At 31.6% G+C, this 15,194-nt stretch overlaps 1 protein-coding gene and 1 pseudogene across 1 annotated transcript; one reads left to right on the top strand and one right to left on the bottom strand.

Annotated features, from left to right (window-relative positions):
• Positions 1 to 633: 633 nt before the first annotated feature.
• Positions 634 to 8,098, bottom strand: LOC128129566 (uncharacterized; annotated as a pseudogene).
• A 4,277-nt stretch (positions 8,099 to 12,375) lies between these two features.
• Positions 12,376 to 12,942, top strand: LOC128129567 (cytochrome b561 and DOMON domain-containing protein At5g47530-like). The gene has a single exon (XM_052768028.1). The coding sequence runs from the start codon at positions 12,376 to 12,378 to the stop codon at positions 12,940 to 12,942; it is 567 nt and encodes a 188-aa protein (XP_052623988.1).
• The last annotated feature ends 2,252 nt before the right edge of the window (positions 12,943 to 15,194 follow it).

The raw sequence follows: 15,194 nt of genomic DNA, 5'->3' as shown, positions 1-15,194 counted from the left end.
AAGCAGTGGTATCAACGCAGAGTACTATGAAGATAACAATCATTATTTGCATAATGATTCTAATATATCTTGTGTAATCACATTTTTTTTTCTTCGCCTTTTGAGGCCAATCAAATTTGCATTGTTTAAAATGTTTACCCTTCATTTTTCTTATACACCCAATATCTCGCGTTCCCGTGTATATATTTTCAAGCGTCAAAATATTTAAGATTTTTTTTTATATTTTCATATATTTCAGATTCCCATATTTATTATCATAAAATAACATTTTTAAAAAACGTTAGAACAAACAACAATGAGACTAAATTTGTTTAGAAAGAGTGTAAGGCACAATATCGAACAATGATATTGGAAAATGTACATTCATGACATTGAAAATAAAATAAATGAGACAGTGGTTACAATGTGGTGAGTGTTTAGCTTTAGTTGGAGAGACAACAAATGCTAGTCATTCTTGTAATTTAGAACTTCTAAGAATAATAACTGCCCCAACTTGAAACGCTTGATTCTTTTGTTATCCATAACTTTTGCATGGACCGCTCTTCCAAGTTTTCAATCCATCGGGATGCTCTAATTTTTGCATAGGTCGCCTTTTCAGGTTTTCAACCTAGCGAGCCCAATTTTCTATTTTTTTTAAGCATAATATTTCTTGACTGCATCTGAGTTTTTTTAGAAGTGGAAGCTCATCTCCATCCATTTCTGCGAGTATTAGAGCTCCCCCAGAGAAAGTTTTTTTCACAACATATGGTCCTTCGTAGTTCGGAGTCCACTTTCCCCGAGAATCCTTTTTTATGGGCAATATTTTCTTTAACACTAATTCTCTTTCTCGAAACTCTCGAGGACAAACTTTTTTTTCGTAGACTTTTTTGAGTCTTTTCTGATAAAGCTGGCCATGACACAAAGCTATCATTCTTTTTTCTTCTATGAGATTCAATTGTTCATATCGTGATCGAACCCACTCTGCATCTTCTAGTTTCGTTTCCATTAGGACTTTGATCGAGGGAATTTCAACTTCGATGGAAAGTACCGCTTCCATTCCATACACTAATGAGAAAGGAGTTGCCCCTGTTGAAGTACGAACAAAGGTTCTATAGCCATGTAATGCAAAGGGAAGCATTTCATGTCAATCCTTATATGTCTCCACCATCTTCTGTATGATCTTCTTGATATTCTTATTTGCGGCTTCTACAGCCCCATTCATTTTCGGACGATATGGAGAAGAATTATGGTGCTGAATTTTGAAACTATCACACAACTCTTTCATCATTTTGTTATTCAAATTAGTCGCGTTATCAGTGATTATCTTATTTGGCAATCCATTTCGACAAATCAGTTCTCTTTTGATGAATCTGACAACCACACTTCTCGTCACATTGGCATAAGAAGCGGGTTCAACCCATTTTGTGAAATAATCGATAGCTACTAGGATAAACCGATGTCCATTTGAAGTCTTAGGCTCAATGAGTCCAATAACATCCATTCCCCACATTGAAAATGGTCATGGTGATGTTAAAACATTTAAAGAGGTGGGTGGTACATGTATTTTATCAGCATAGATTTGACATTTATGACATTTCTTTACGTGACTAAAGCAGTCGGATTCCATGGTCAACCAATAGTAGCCAACCCTTAAGATTTTTCTTGCCATTGTATGTCCATTTGCATAAGTTCCAAAAGAACCTTCGTGAACCTCTTGAATAATTTTCTCCGCTTCCGCTTTATCTATACATCTGAGGAGAACCATATCATGATTTCTCTTATAAAGCACACCACCATTCAAGAAGAAATTCATTGGCAATCTCCTTAAAACCCTTTTGTCGTTCTCTGAAATACCCAACGAATATTCCTTATTCTTAACATATGATTTGATGTCATAAAACCACGGCTTGCCATCAAACTCTTCTTCTATTGATAAGCAATATGCATGTTTATCTCTTTATTGAATTTTTATGACCGGCACGTCCTGATTAGTGGTTATTTTAAACATTGACGACAAAGTGGCCAAGGCGTCAGCTAACTGGTTTTCTTCTCGAGGGATATGGTGAAAAGTAATCTTCTCAAAGTGTTCTGTCAATTCTTTGATATGGGTGTGATACGAAATCAATTTGGAATCTCGCATTTCCTACTCTCCTTTCGTCTGATGGATGACCAACAATGAGTCTCCATATACCTCAAGAAATTTTACATTTGATTTGATAGCTGCTTTAATGCTCATAATACATGCTTCATACTCTGCAATATTGTTTGTACAATCCAAACACAACCTAGCCGTAAATGGAGTGAACTGGTTCTTTGGAGAAATCAAAATGGCTCTAATTCCATGCCCTAACGCATTAGAGGCACCATCAAACACCAACCTCCATTTTTCTTTATCAGATGATTCAGTCTCTTCAAATAAAGTCATTATGCCTTCATCCGGGAATTCACACTGCATTGATTGATAATCTTCTACTGGTTGTTGGGCCAAATACTCTACTAGTGCACTTCCTTTGATAGACTTTTGTGTAACATATACCAAATCGTATTCTAATAACAACATCTGCCAACGAGCAATCCTTCCAGTAAGAGCAGGTTTCTCAAAGATGTACTTAATTGGGTCCATTTTAGACATCAACCAAGTTGTATGACATAACATGTATTGTCTCAACCGACGAGCAGCCCATGCCAATGCACAACATGTTCGTTCAAGCAGTGAATATCTTATTTCACAACTGGTGAACTTTTTGCTCAAATAATAAATAGCATGTTCTTTCCTACCAGATTCATCATGTTGCCCCAGTACTCAGCCCATTGACTCGTCAAGTACTGTTAAGTACATAATAAGTGGTTTCCCAGGAACATGAGGCACTAGGATGAGAGGTTTTGATAAATACTGCTTAATCTTTTCGAAAGCTTTTTGACAATTCTCATTCCATTCAACCTTTTGGTCTTTGCGCAACAATTTGAAAATCGGCTTGCATGTAGCGGTGAGATGCGATATAAACCTTGCAATGTAATTCAATCTACCCAAAAAGCCAGGAACTTCTTTTTCCGTGCGTGGAGCCGACATTTCTTGTATTGCTCTTACTTTATCTGGGTCCACTTCTATCCCTTTTTGACTAACGATAAACCCAAGTAATTTGCCTGATCTTACACCAAATATGCATTTAGCAGGGTTTAAACGGAGTCTGAACTTCCTTAGTCGCTCAAATAACTTTTGAAGATTAACAACATGGTCTTCTTTGGTTTAAGATTTTGTGATCATATCATCCATGTAAACCTCTATTTCCTTATGCATCATGTCATGAAACAAGGTTACCATTGCTCTTTGATAGGTTGCGCCAGCATTCTTCAATCCAAATGGCATCACTTTATAGCAAAAAGTCCCCCATTGTGTGATGAATGTAGTTTTCTCCATATCTTCGGGAGCCATCTTGATTTGATTGTACCCTGAGAAACCATCCATGAAGGAGAAAAGAGAGTATTGAGCAGTGCTATCCACTAGGATATCAATATGAGGTAGAGGAAAATCATCTTTAGGACTAGCTTTATTTAAATCCCGATAATCAACGCACATTCGAACCTTTCCATCTTTCTTTGGAACTGGTACAATATTAGCCACCCATTGAGGATATTTTGCTACTGCTAAGAAACCAGCATCAAATTGCTTCTTGACATCTTCTCTAATTTTAAGTGACATATCAGGTCTCATCCTTCTCAACTTCTGTTTAATTGGAGTGTATTCAGGCTTGAGTGGTAGCTTGTGTTCAACTATGTTAGTATCTAGCCCGAGCATATCCTGATATGACCATGCAAAGACATCCACATAATCAATTAAAAGTTTAACCAACTTTTCTCGCTCACTTTCTTTCATAGACATACCAACTTTAACTTCTTTTTTTTTTATCATGCTCAGTCCCTAAATTGATCACCTCAACAAGTTCTTGATAGGGTTGGATTATCTTAGCTTCTTTTTCATTTAAGATTTCTAGTTATGGGGGAGGCTCACAATCGTCTTCACAATCCTCACCAGCGTGATTATTTAGAAGTTCAAAATTACAAGAAAGGGTTCTAGCGCTGTTATTTTCAACATATTCATTTTCGACTCTGCATTGTTTAAATTAAGAAAGAAAAAAAAATGAATAAGGATTGCCAAAACAAAGAGAAAAGAGAAAAACAAAACCAATTGGAGAATTCAAAAATGCATTTATTGATAATAAGTACGGAATTAAAATACATATGCTCTAATTAGTTATCCTTATAGCCTTGGGCAGAGCAAAAGGAGTTAAAAATACATAATTACTTTGAACACGAATTAACAAACACGGGAAACTCGATGATCTTCCAATTGTTGAGATCGGTGTTTGGAGGACAAGGGTACACTAGCTTGAGGGTATCATCATCACCATGATCCTCTTCCACAACAGCCATCTGATCAGCATATATTATTCCGGCGCTTTGAAAATTTTGGCGAATGTCACAAATAGGAATCTTCTGTGAATTCGGTATCCAGTTTTCCCAACGAGTCACCTTGTTTTCTCTTTTTTCCTTCGCAGCCTTTTCTTCATCAACTTTAGTAGGTACATATCGCAACCCGTATCTATTGTTCTTTTCTGGAATTTCTATCAACTTCCCCAAATTAACAAAAACTCCTCATTCTAACATGGATTTGGTAGACTTCAACGATGTGGTAGATAGTTTTGGTTCTTTTAAACAATATTCTTCACCCATGAAGACGACATTGGAAATTTCTAATGCTTGAAAAGAAGTCTTAATGGCTTCCTCCGTGTTTTCAATGTAGTCTGTAGAAGATAAATGACTTACTATCATATCTTCTTCCCCAGATATTATTATCAGCTTATTGTTCACTATAAACTTTAGCTTTTGATGGAGGGTGGATGTCACTGCTCCAACAGCATAAATCCATGGTCTCCCTAAAAGACAATTGTACGCCGGTTTAATATCAATCACTTGGAAGGTTATCCCAAAGATATGGGGTCCGATTTGAATTGGCAGGTCAATCTCACCAACAACTTGTCTTCTAGATCCATCAAACGCTTTCACCACCAAAGCACTAGGCTTCAAACAGGCTCCCTCAACAAATAGTTTTGACAGTGTTGATTTAGGCATGACATTTAATGATGAACCATTATCTACTAGCACTCGTGCAAGAATATGATCGTGGCACCTCACAGAGATGTGCAGTGCTTTATTATGCTCTGTCCCTTCAGCTGGTAATTCATTATCGCTAAAACTCAGGCAACTACTAGCAGTGATGTTACCGACAGCTCCATCAAACTGATCGACAGTGATATCGTGAGTAACATGGGCTTCATTTAAAACTTTCATCAGTGCTCTTCTATGTGCTTCAGAATTCAATAACAAAGAGAGGACTGATATCTTAGAAGGGGTTTGATTTAGCTGATTCACTACCTTATATTCACTTTGCTTGACAAAATTCAAAAATTCACTAGCTTCTTCTTCAGACACCGTCTTTTTGCTGGTCTCTTGTCCTTTTATGGAATGATACATATCTTCTTTCCCTTTTTTGAGTACTCTCATTTTTCCTAAGTTGTTCAAGAGTGTATACTCGACCACTCCGAGTCATTCCACCAATCCCTGAGATGTTAGTGACATCAGTTCCTTTAGGTTCACAACCATCACTTGGTTGATGATCTGCCAAGTGGGATGTGACTCCGTATTTCCACGGTACTGCCTTGGTATTTCCATAAGGAAAAGGGATTGGTGTTTGGACAATTATTGCATTTGGCTTGCTATCATTTGATTTAAGATTCTCTTTTTTGTAAAGAATTTCCAATGGTTTTGGGAAAGATATATTATTTTCCACACACGACCCCATGGTGAATACATGACCATCTATTGCATATTGGTCTATCCCATCTTCAATGACATTCAGAGAGGCATTCTCGTGGCATGGCAAAGGATTGCTCCCTATGTTGGGATTGTCCTCTATGAAGGTAAGCCATTTTGCATTAATCAATTCTTGCACTTTAGATTTTAGGGCTTGACAATCTTCGATGGAATGCCCAACGGCTCCTGCATGATATTCACATTTGGCATTTGGATTATACCATTTTGGAAATGGTGGTTCAAGAGGTTTCATTGGTCTTAAGACTACCATTGAATTTTGAAGTAAATGGGGTAACAATTGGCTATACGTGACGAGAATTGGATCAAAATGAGTTATCCTTTTTTCTCGATTGATAGGTGGTCTGTAGTGATTCGAGATTGGGTATTGATTTTGTGGGGAAAATGCGGTAGGTGGTGGTTGATAAAAAGGTGATCTTGAAGGGTGATATTGAGGGTGTGAAGCTTGTGTGGTTGCGGCCACATATGGATAAGGGATGTAAGGAGTTTGTGGTATCGGGGGCTGAAAATTTGGGGGTCGATAAGAATTTATGGGTGGAAAATAGGAGAATTTGGGGTTTACCATTACAGCGTTAACGTCTCCTTCTTTCTTTTTTGTGAATGTCGTATGGGGTCGTTTCACGCTAGTTGCTGCACATACGATCTTGCCACTCCTCATTCCACTTTCTATCATTTCTCCTATCATGACAAGGTCAGAAAAGTTTGATGACATACTCCCAATCATCTTGTCATAAAAAGGTGACTGGAGAGTATCCATAAACATACCAACTATTTCTCTTTCAGATAATGGGGGTTCTACTTGTGAGGCCATTTCCCTCCACCGTTGTGCGTATTCTTTGAAAGCTTCGATGTCCTTTTTCAATGAATTTTGCAATTGCATCCTATCAGGGGCCATGTCAACGTTGTACCTGTATTGCTTCAAAAAGGCATCAGCTAGGTCCTTCCATGAACGAATTTGATTTCGCTCAAGATGCATATATCAACTTAACGATGCCCCACTCAAACTGTCTTGGAAAAAGTGAATGAGAAATTTATCATTATGAGCATGAGATGCCATTTTTCTGCAATACATAGTTAGATGATTTTTAGGACATGTGTTGCCCTTGTATTTTTCAAAGTCAGGAACCTTGAATTTGGGAGGGATAGTCACATCAAGAACCAAACACATATCGAAAGCTTCAAGGCCATAAACGTTATACCCCTCAATAGATTTTATTCGCTCTTCCAAGACATGGAATTTTTCCTTTGATTGTGTATCATCCCCAATGTGAGGTTGATGCCAATTTCCATTAGTATCGAAATGGAGTACTTGGGAGTGCAATATATGGAATATTTTCTGAGGGTTTAGTGTTTTGGGGTGGCAGATAGCCCAGAGGAGATGAAATTTGTGATTGGTTTGGGTTTTGGGGGTTGACGACTAAAGGTTGAGTATAACAGGGTGGAAGACCGTACATGGGAAATTGCATAGTTGTTGTACGAGGTTGTTCGGTAGTCGGGGTAAAGCCTGGTGGGTGAGAAGGAGTGGTTTGGTGTTCTTCATTTGCAGTCGGAGGATTCTCATATGTATTCCCCTTCCTTGGCAAAGCTTGTATAGCTTCTAAGATTTGATCAACCTTGTCCTTCAATTGGTTGACATCCATTCTCATCACCTCTTGATTTTGCTCAAGTTCTTCCATGATCTTCGAGTTTGCACGAGTCCGATAAGGATGTCGGGGAAACAGCTTTATTGTTTTTTTCTGTGTTTTTTTTAAATAAATAAAAAATTATGAGTATGTATTAAACATGAATGGAATGAAAATGCAATTATTATTTTACTTTTTACATTTGGATGTTGGAGAATCATAAGTCTTGCACGAATTATTAATGAAAGAAGAATATGAGAATCGATAAACAAAACAACAATTCCTTCATTGATGAGAAAAAATACATTGCATTAAAATTAAAAAACTACATCGACTATGGTATTTCAATCATCTTTTTCAAGAGGACAACCAATCTTCTCCTCCAATTCTTCTACTAAATATTTGCAATATTCGACGAACTTGTAGACTTTGATTGGAGTGTTGAGTGGATGTATTACTGCATCAATCTCTCTTAGATGTTTTGGAATTTTTATGATTGTCTGATTAGCTAGCATTGCCAATTTCGAAAAGCAATCTTTCCAATGTTTGCCTTTATCTTCCAACTCTTTATAAATCTCTTGGTTCTTCAATTGCCCAAGCAACACCATGAAACGCTCCTCCCAGTATATGGTTTCATCCTTCAAGTCATTATAGATCTTTTCTTAATAATCAATGTAATTCTTCAACTCACTAGAAGCTTCCATTTTTGCTTTTAATGCATCTTGATGTTTTGAGAGTAATTCTTCGATTTCTTCCTTCTGTTGCCTCTCATTCCTAACTTGACTCTCATATTTATCTACCATTTCTTTCAGTTGCTTCGTTAAATCTTCAAACTCCTTTTTTATGTTCTTCTCAGAGCTTGCTGATTTTGTCCACAATTGCTTCCACATATAGGCTTCTTCAATAGCTGCATTCCTTTCTTTTTTAGCGGCTAAATCATGGCACTTTTGCTCTAGATATTTTCTTGAAAAACCATGAATGGCTCCTTTTTCCTCTTTTGTACTTGTCAACTCTCTTATGTCGATTTTCAACACCTCAAAAGTTGCATCCAAACTCGGTGGTTGCCCAATATATCGATAAGGATTTCCTTTCTCTAAGGAGTAACCCAATATTCGCTCAAATTCCTCTAATGTCGGGGCCAACTGAAAGTCTTGGAAGGTGAAACATCTTAAGAGAGGATCATAATACTGAGCCAATGCCGTGAGGGCCCCTGTTTGCACATTCACTGCCAAGAGATTTAGAATTTTCCCATATTTGTGAAAGAAACTTTCACGTTGTATAGTTTTCATTTGATTGCTGATGTCTCTTAATGAGACCCTTGTCAATAGAATCACAGGTATTTCCGTTGGGGTTTCACATGGGCACCCAAAAATGGAGGTGTTATTTAAAATGTTGCTTTGGCATGCTATTGACCAAAGTCTATTATAAAATTAAATTTATCTCCCTTTTCTTTTTTGGTTTTATCATTGTTACATGTTCTAGAGACACAATTGCAAAGCTAGGATTTCATCTTTGGAGGACTGGGTCCAAAAAATATCATTTTATAAATTATTGTAAATTTTCCAATGCACAGTATATATATATACAAATAGTCTAATTGATTTTTAGATGATTTTTTATAGTTAAGTAAATACATAAATATATTTATTCCAATAAAAATATTTTCTTTTTTTAATAATAAAAAAAAAGAAATATTCTAAATAAGAAAAAAAATTCTAAACCAATTAATTTTTATTTGAGTAAAAGAATAAGGTGAATTTTTCTCACCCCAAATACTTTTCGGACTTGTCAATTCAGATGTTTTCTTTTGTCAAAATGCATCTAACAATTCAAACGTATTAATTGGAAATTTTTAAAAACATACGGAATGGGAAAAAAGTTGCTAAAAAAGTAAAAAGAAAATACTGAACAAGAAAAAAATTATAAACCAACGAACTTGAAATTGCGAGTCATGGGCTTATCACTACTTGGGCTTTTTCCCTAGGCTCGTGGGACCAATGCTTAAAATCCAACAAGATTATTATTAAAAATATCCAACAAGATTCACACTAACAAAAGAAATGAGGGAATTTAGTGAGAAGTGAGAAAAGAAAGAGCCAAGGGATCAAGGGTTGAGTGAAAAATGAGCAAGAAAAGTTCAAGTTATATTGTTGAGTTCATCTTGAACGAGAAAGGAATAATTTCAAGGATTCTCAATTTTTATAATCTAGTTTATTTATATTAATAATAAAGATGGTGTGTTAGATCACGATAGAGAGTCCAAAAGTATAAGTATTCCCTCTTAATTGGTGGTATTATTTGGTCAAATCATCAAAATTATTCCTTCACATAAAAAAGGAGAATGCACATTCCAAAGTTATGGAGTGTTTTATTGAACCGTGAGACTGACTACACATTCAAACTTAGAAAATAGAGATGTGATTTACAAGAGTTCTTGTAAATCCAAGCACTGACTACCATTATCACACTTGGAGTTTTTAAGCCACATTCTTTTCTTATAAATCGAAGAATTCGTGAAGAGTTTCATTATTCCATCCAAGAGAACAAAACCAAGAGCGATAGTGAGAAAGAAAATTCTAACATTTTTCTTTGAGAGATAGAAAACCTTATTTCCATTTAGTTTGGTGAGAGTTGAGAGACATTGGATAGTGAGATTGAGAGAGATCCTCTTTATCAATAGAGTTGTTTTTGAGCTTATTGTCAGCAAGTGGTTCAAGTTATTCACAACAATACACTTACCCTTATTGAATTCGGTTTAATTATTGAATCTTGTAAGAAACTCATACAAGTATTTTGTGGTCTATATATCTTGTCCCAAACGAACATGTCACTCATGTTTTCGTAAGAGCGTTTATTTCTTATACTAGTCGCCATTTTTTTATATCAATATCAAATAATGATCCGTTAATTAAGATTTTTTTGAAAATAATTTTTATAGTATTTTATCTTTTTATTATAATATTTAAAAAGAATTAAAAATATAGTTTCAAATAAAAAATTAGTTTAAATAATTTATTTTAAAATATAATTTTAAATATTTCATCAACTTTCTATAATTTTTTTTTGGATAATGTAATTTCAAACAAATGATTAAAATGAAAAGCTATTATGAGAAGTTCTTCCTAAAAATCATTTTTGAAAGATATATATTTTTTTTAAAAGTGATTTTTATTATGTTAAATTTTTTAATAATAAATATCTAAATTATTGAATGTTAAAATTACTTTTTATAAATGATATCAAATAAATCTAAAAAACTTATATTATTTTTAAGTAAATTTCACAAAACTCAAATTTAAAAACATAAAATAAGAATCAATATTTTAAAATTTTAAACAATGGTCAATATTAAATTAGTTTATATTTATTAAATTTGTTTTCAATATTAAACAAATGATTTTAAACAATTGTCAAATGAATCAATTTTTTAAAATTTTAAACAATGGTCAATATTAAATTTGTTTTCAATATTAAATATTAAACAATGGTCGATGACATGTTTTCAAAATCAACTTTTCTCTATTAGATACGTATGATTTAAGATTATTTTTGTACATAATCACATTTTTAAATTGTTTATTTAAATAAGTGATTTTTAAATAAATTTAGTTTTTTTTTGTGTGTGATTTTTTCATTTGACTGCAATATTTTTAGATTTTCAGATTATAATATAGTGTTTTTTAATTTTCAGGTTATAATATAGTGTTTTTTGATTTTCGCATTTTGATGTCGTGTTTATTTTGATTTAGATTCACAAAATAAATTTAATAAATTACATATTTCAATCAATGACTTTAACGTTGTTACTCTTATAAACCTGAAGACATAAACATTCCGATCTCTTAAAATCTTTTTCATATTTCCAAGCATGTTTTACTTTTGTATTATGTGACTGTTTTACATTTTTTTTTAGTTTTTTTATTTACAAATTTGCATTGTTGTACAATTTGATTAATCAAAGAATATATATATATATATTAAAAAAATTATTAATGAATTTTTTTAAAGTAGTGTTTTTTAGAATATTTTTTATAAAATAAGAATATTAAAGAAAAAAACTGATGGGTGCTATACATTTAATTGACCACACGAGAGAATGAAGAGATAAAAATAGTGTCGGATAAGTGTGATATATTCGTAAAATGATAAAAAAAAAAGAAGAAAAATATACATAAAATAAAATATTAAATGAGTATTTAAAAATATACAATAAATTATGACCAATCATACTTGGATTTGTATAAATAATAATAATAATAATAATAATTAAAAATTATTAATAATTTAACGATTATGATTAATCTACTGTGTAACAATTCTTTATATAATATATAATACAATGATAAATTTTGCTTATCAAATAAAAAGAAGGTAATATAATAATAAATCTATCAATAATTCTGGTCAAAATATAAAATAAAGTATTAGATAATTTTTTAATCTATAAAATTTCAATTTTTTTAAATTTCTATATTATTTATTTATTTTTAGTCCCCTAAAAAATTATTATGCAATTTTTTTTTAATTATTTTTAAAGTGAAATATGGTTAATTATCTTTTAATTTTTAAATGATCTTTTACAAGTATTTTTAGAATATTACAAAAAAGTTCTACCACAATAATTTTGATAATGTTACAAAAAAGTTCTATCACAAAAAAGTTCTACCACAACAATCTAAGTAATAAAAATATATGTGGATAAACTTTTAATAATGTTATAAATATATCTATAAAAATCAAATAATCCTACTTAGGTAGTTATGTTCTTCAATTAAGAATAAATCGAACAAAAGGAGAATCTGACACAATCTTCCCCATTATATATATATGATTCTCTTATCGCACTGGTTGAAAGCATAAAGAAAGAAAAAGAAAAGAAAAGAAAATGGTATCAAACATGATGAAGCTAGTATTATTGGTGTCTGTTTTAAGTTCTGTGTATCTAACATCTTCTGCTCAAAAATGCAAGGAATTCGTATTCCCTAACCAAAAGGTATTTGCCAATTGTACTGATCTTTCTCAATCCTCTTACATCCATTGGACTTCTGATCCATGGTCTGTGAAAATAGCATTCAGACACAGTGGAATCACATTAATAGATAGATGGGTTGCATGGGGTATAAATGCAAACAATAATATGAATACATCCATGATTGGAGCACAAGTTATAGTTGTTAAGCCTCAATTAAGTGGTGCTCCAAAGTTGTATGCTACTCACATTGGTAGCTATCACACCCATTTGGAAGAGGGAGATTTTTTATATCCTTATGATCATCTGGAAGCTACCTATCAAAATAACGAGGTCACTATTTATGGTACATTTGGCCTTCCTAAGGGTACCACATCTTTGGTTCACCTTTGGCAAGATGGTCCTCTTGTTGGTTCTGTTCCTCATAGACATGAACTAGATGATGCTCACCTTCATTCTAAGGCGGTCTTGAATTTGATTTAATTCTTCTACATCATTTCCATTCTCTTGTATTTTCATTAATAAATAGTCTAGACATCGTATTTAATTAATTCACTCTTATGAAAATTAAGGGATGGGTTTATTTGTATTTTTTCTATGAATTGCATAATCATTATGAACACAATATAGTCTTCACATGCTACATTTTATTTATCCACGATATGTTTTTAACATCAGTTATTTTTTCATTCTTATATAGATTAATTAACTCTCATGTGACTCAATAAAATCTTCCTCAACATTAAAAGTGATAAAATCAAACTAACGTGGTCTAAGGGGTAAACAGGTTGATCAGATTCTTTTAACAGGAAGTTAGAGGTTGGTTTAATGGTTAATGTGTAAAAAAATTCACCATTCCGTAGAAACAATCCTAAATGTCCTTATAGAAAATTATAATCAAATAAAACAAAGATAAAGTAAAATGCTAAAGTAATTTTATGTCAACATTAATCATCAATACTTTATTTTTTTTGACTAAATCATCAATAGTAATTTGAGAAAAAGAATTCATACATGTAATTAAATTTTATATACACTATTAAATATGAAATATTAAATAATAACTATTATAGTTATAATTTGGTCAAAAGTGTAAAAAAAAAAAGGTAGTTATAATTAATTTATAACAATATATGTTTGATTTTTGAAATTTTTATCCAATACCCTACTTAATTTATCTTTTTTTATCTCATTAAATTCAACTTAAGTTTCGAAATTTTTTTGAAACACATTTATTTTAAAAAATTTGAATTATTATATACTAAAAAGTTATTTTCAAATTTTTTAAAACACAATTGTGTTAGTGAAAATTCGAAATTTGTGTTCCAAAAAACTTTAATTATCCTTCTTGACTAAAAATATGTGAAATGTCATTTTTTTCAGTTTTTTAATGTAAAATTAATTATTTTTAATTGTCCTATTTAATCCATATCATGTACATCACTTCTAAAATTTTATATTTATAAGAGTGGGTAACACATTAATGGTTAATGAAAACAATTTAATAAAATTATCATTTTTTTTTGCTTTTATTTATGTTTATTTCATAATATATATTAAATGAGTATAAATGACTTTTATTATGAGACCAAAAAGTAATATTTTTTTAAGGATATTATTGTAAGTATGATAACATTGATATGGTATACGCATGCTAACATTTATTTCCGTTCAATACTCAAACAATAAAGTAGATATATTTTGAAAATCAATTCAAAATTTCATTCTATATATTAATTATTTTGGGAGCCAATATCTTTTTTTTCCTTCCCAATATCTGCCTTTATTTTTTACTAAAAAAGGAAATATTGACTCCCAAGACATCAAAAGTGATGCAACCAAACAATTTAAAATTTAATAGTTTTAATCATTTTTTTAAAATTTTTGAACTAAAAAAATAACGATTTAACATGTTTTAAATGATACGACATACAGATATAAAATTATCTAAATACGTTAATTGTTCATATATTATTAATTAAATTATAAAAATTTAGCGACGTTCAAAGTAAAGTTTTTAGAAAATTTTATTACAACTTTATAAATATTAATTGTTCAACATCATTTTAACATATAATATGTTATATAAAATATGTCACATCATTATTTTTTAATTAAAAATTAAAATAAAAGACTAAAATTACTAAATTTTAAAATATAAAAAATAATTTCACAAATTGATAAAAATAAAAATAACTACAATTAATTCAATATATTTTTAGCATTTTTTTGGAGGGAATCTTTTCAGCATGAAATGGTAGTCGCATGCCAAAATTTATTTCTGTCAATACTCAAAGAAGAAAGTGGATATCTTTCCAGAATGAGTTCATAATTTATATTAACTCTCCCGTGAGCCAATATCTTACTATAAATTAAATGTGATACGACCAAAATAGGATAATTTGAGTGGTAAGCATTGACCAGATTCCTCTAGAATATGGTTAGAGATTTGTTCCAATAATGCTTATAAAAATTTACTATTTGGACATGATTGTTTTTTATTTATAACTTTAAACTAATTTTGTAATGAAAAAATAGTTTGATATTATATTTAATGTTTTTTGAAAATTAATTTCAAACATTTAATTTTACTTTAAATCTACATTTATCCATAAACAGCACAAATGTTACTTTGGCATTCCTCATTTTCTATTTAAAAGTATAAAAAAATTTATGGTTTCCATTTTATCATAGATATAAAACAAGTGGAGTACTCTGCGTTGATACCACTGCTT

The sequence above is a fragment of the Lactuca sativa genome, unplaced genomic scaffold (genome assembly GCF_002870075.4).
Source record: "Lactuca sativa cultivar Salinas unplaced genomic scaffold, Lsat_Salinas_v11 Lsat_1_v11_unplaced_79, whole genome shotgun sequence".
NCBI classification, from domain to species: Eukaryota; Viridiplantae; Streptophyta; class Magnoliopsida; order Asterales; family Asteraceae; genus Lactuca; species Lactuca sativa.
This window is presented reverse-complemented; position numbering and strand designations above follow the sequence as displayed.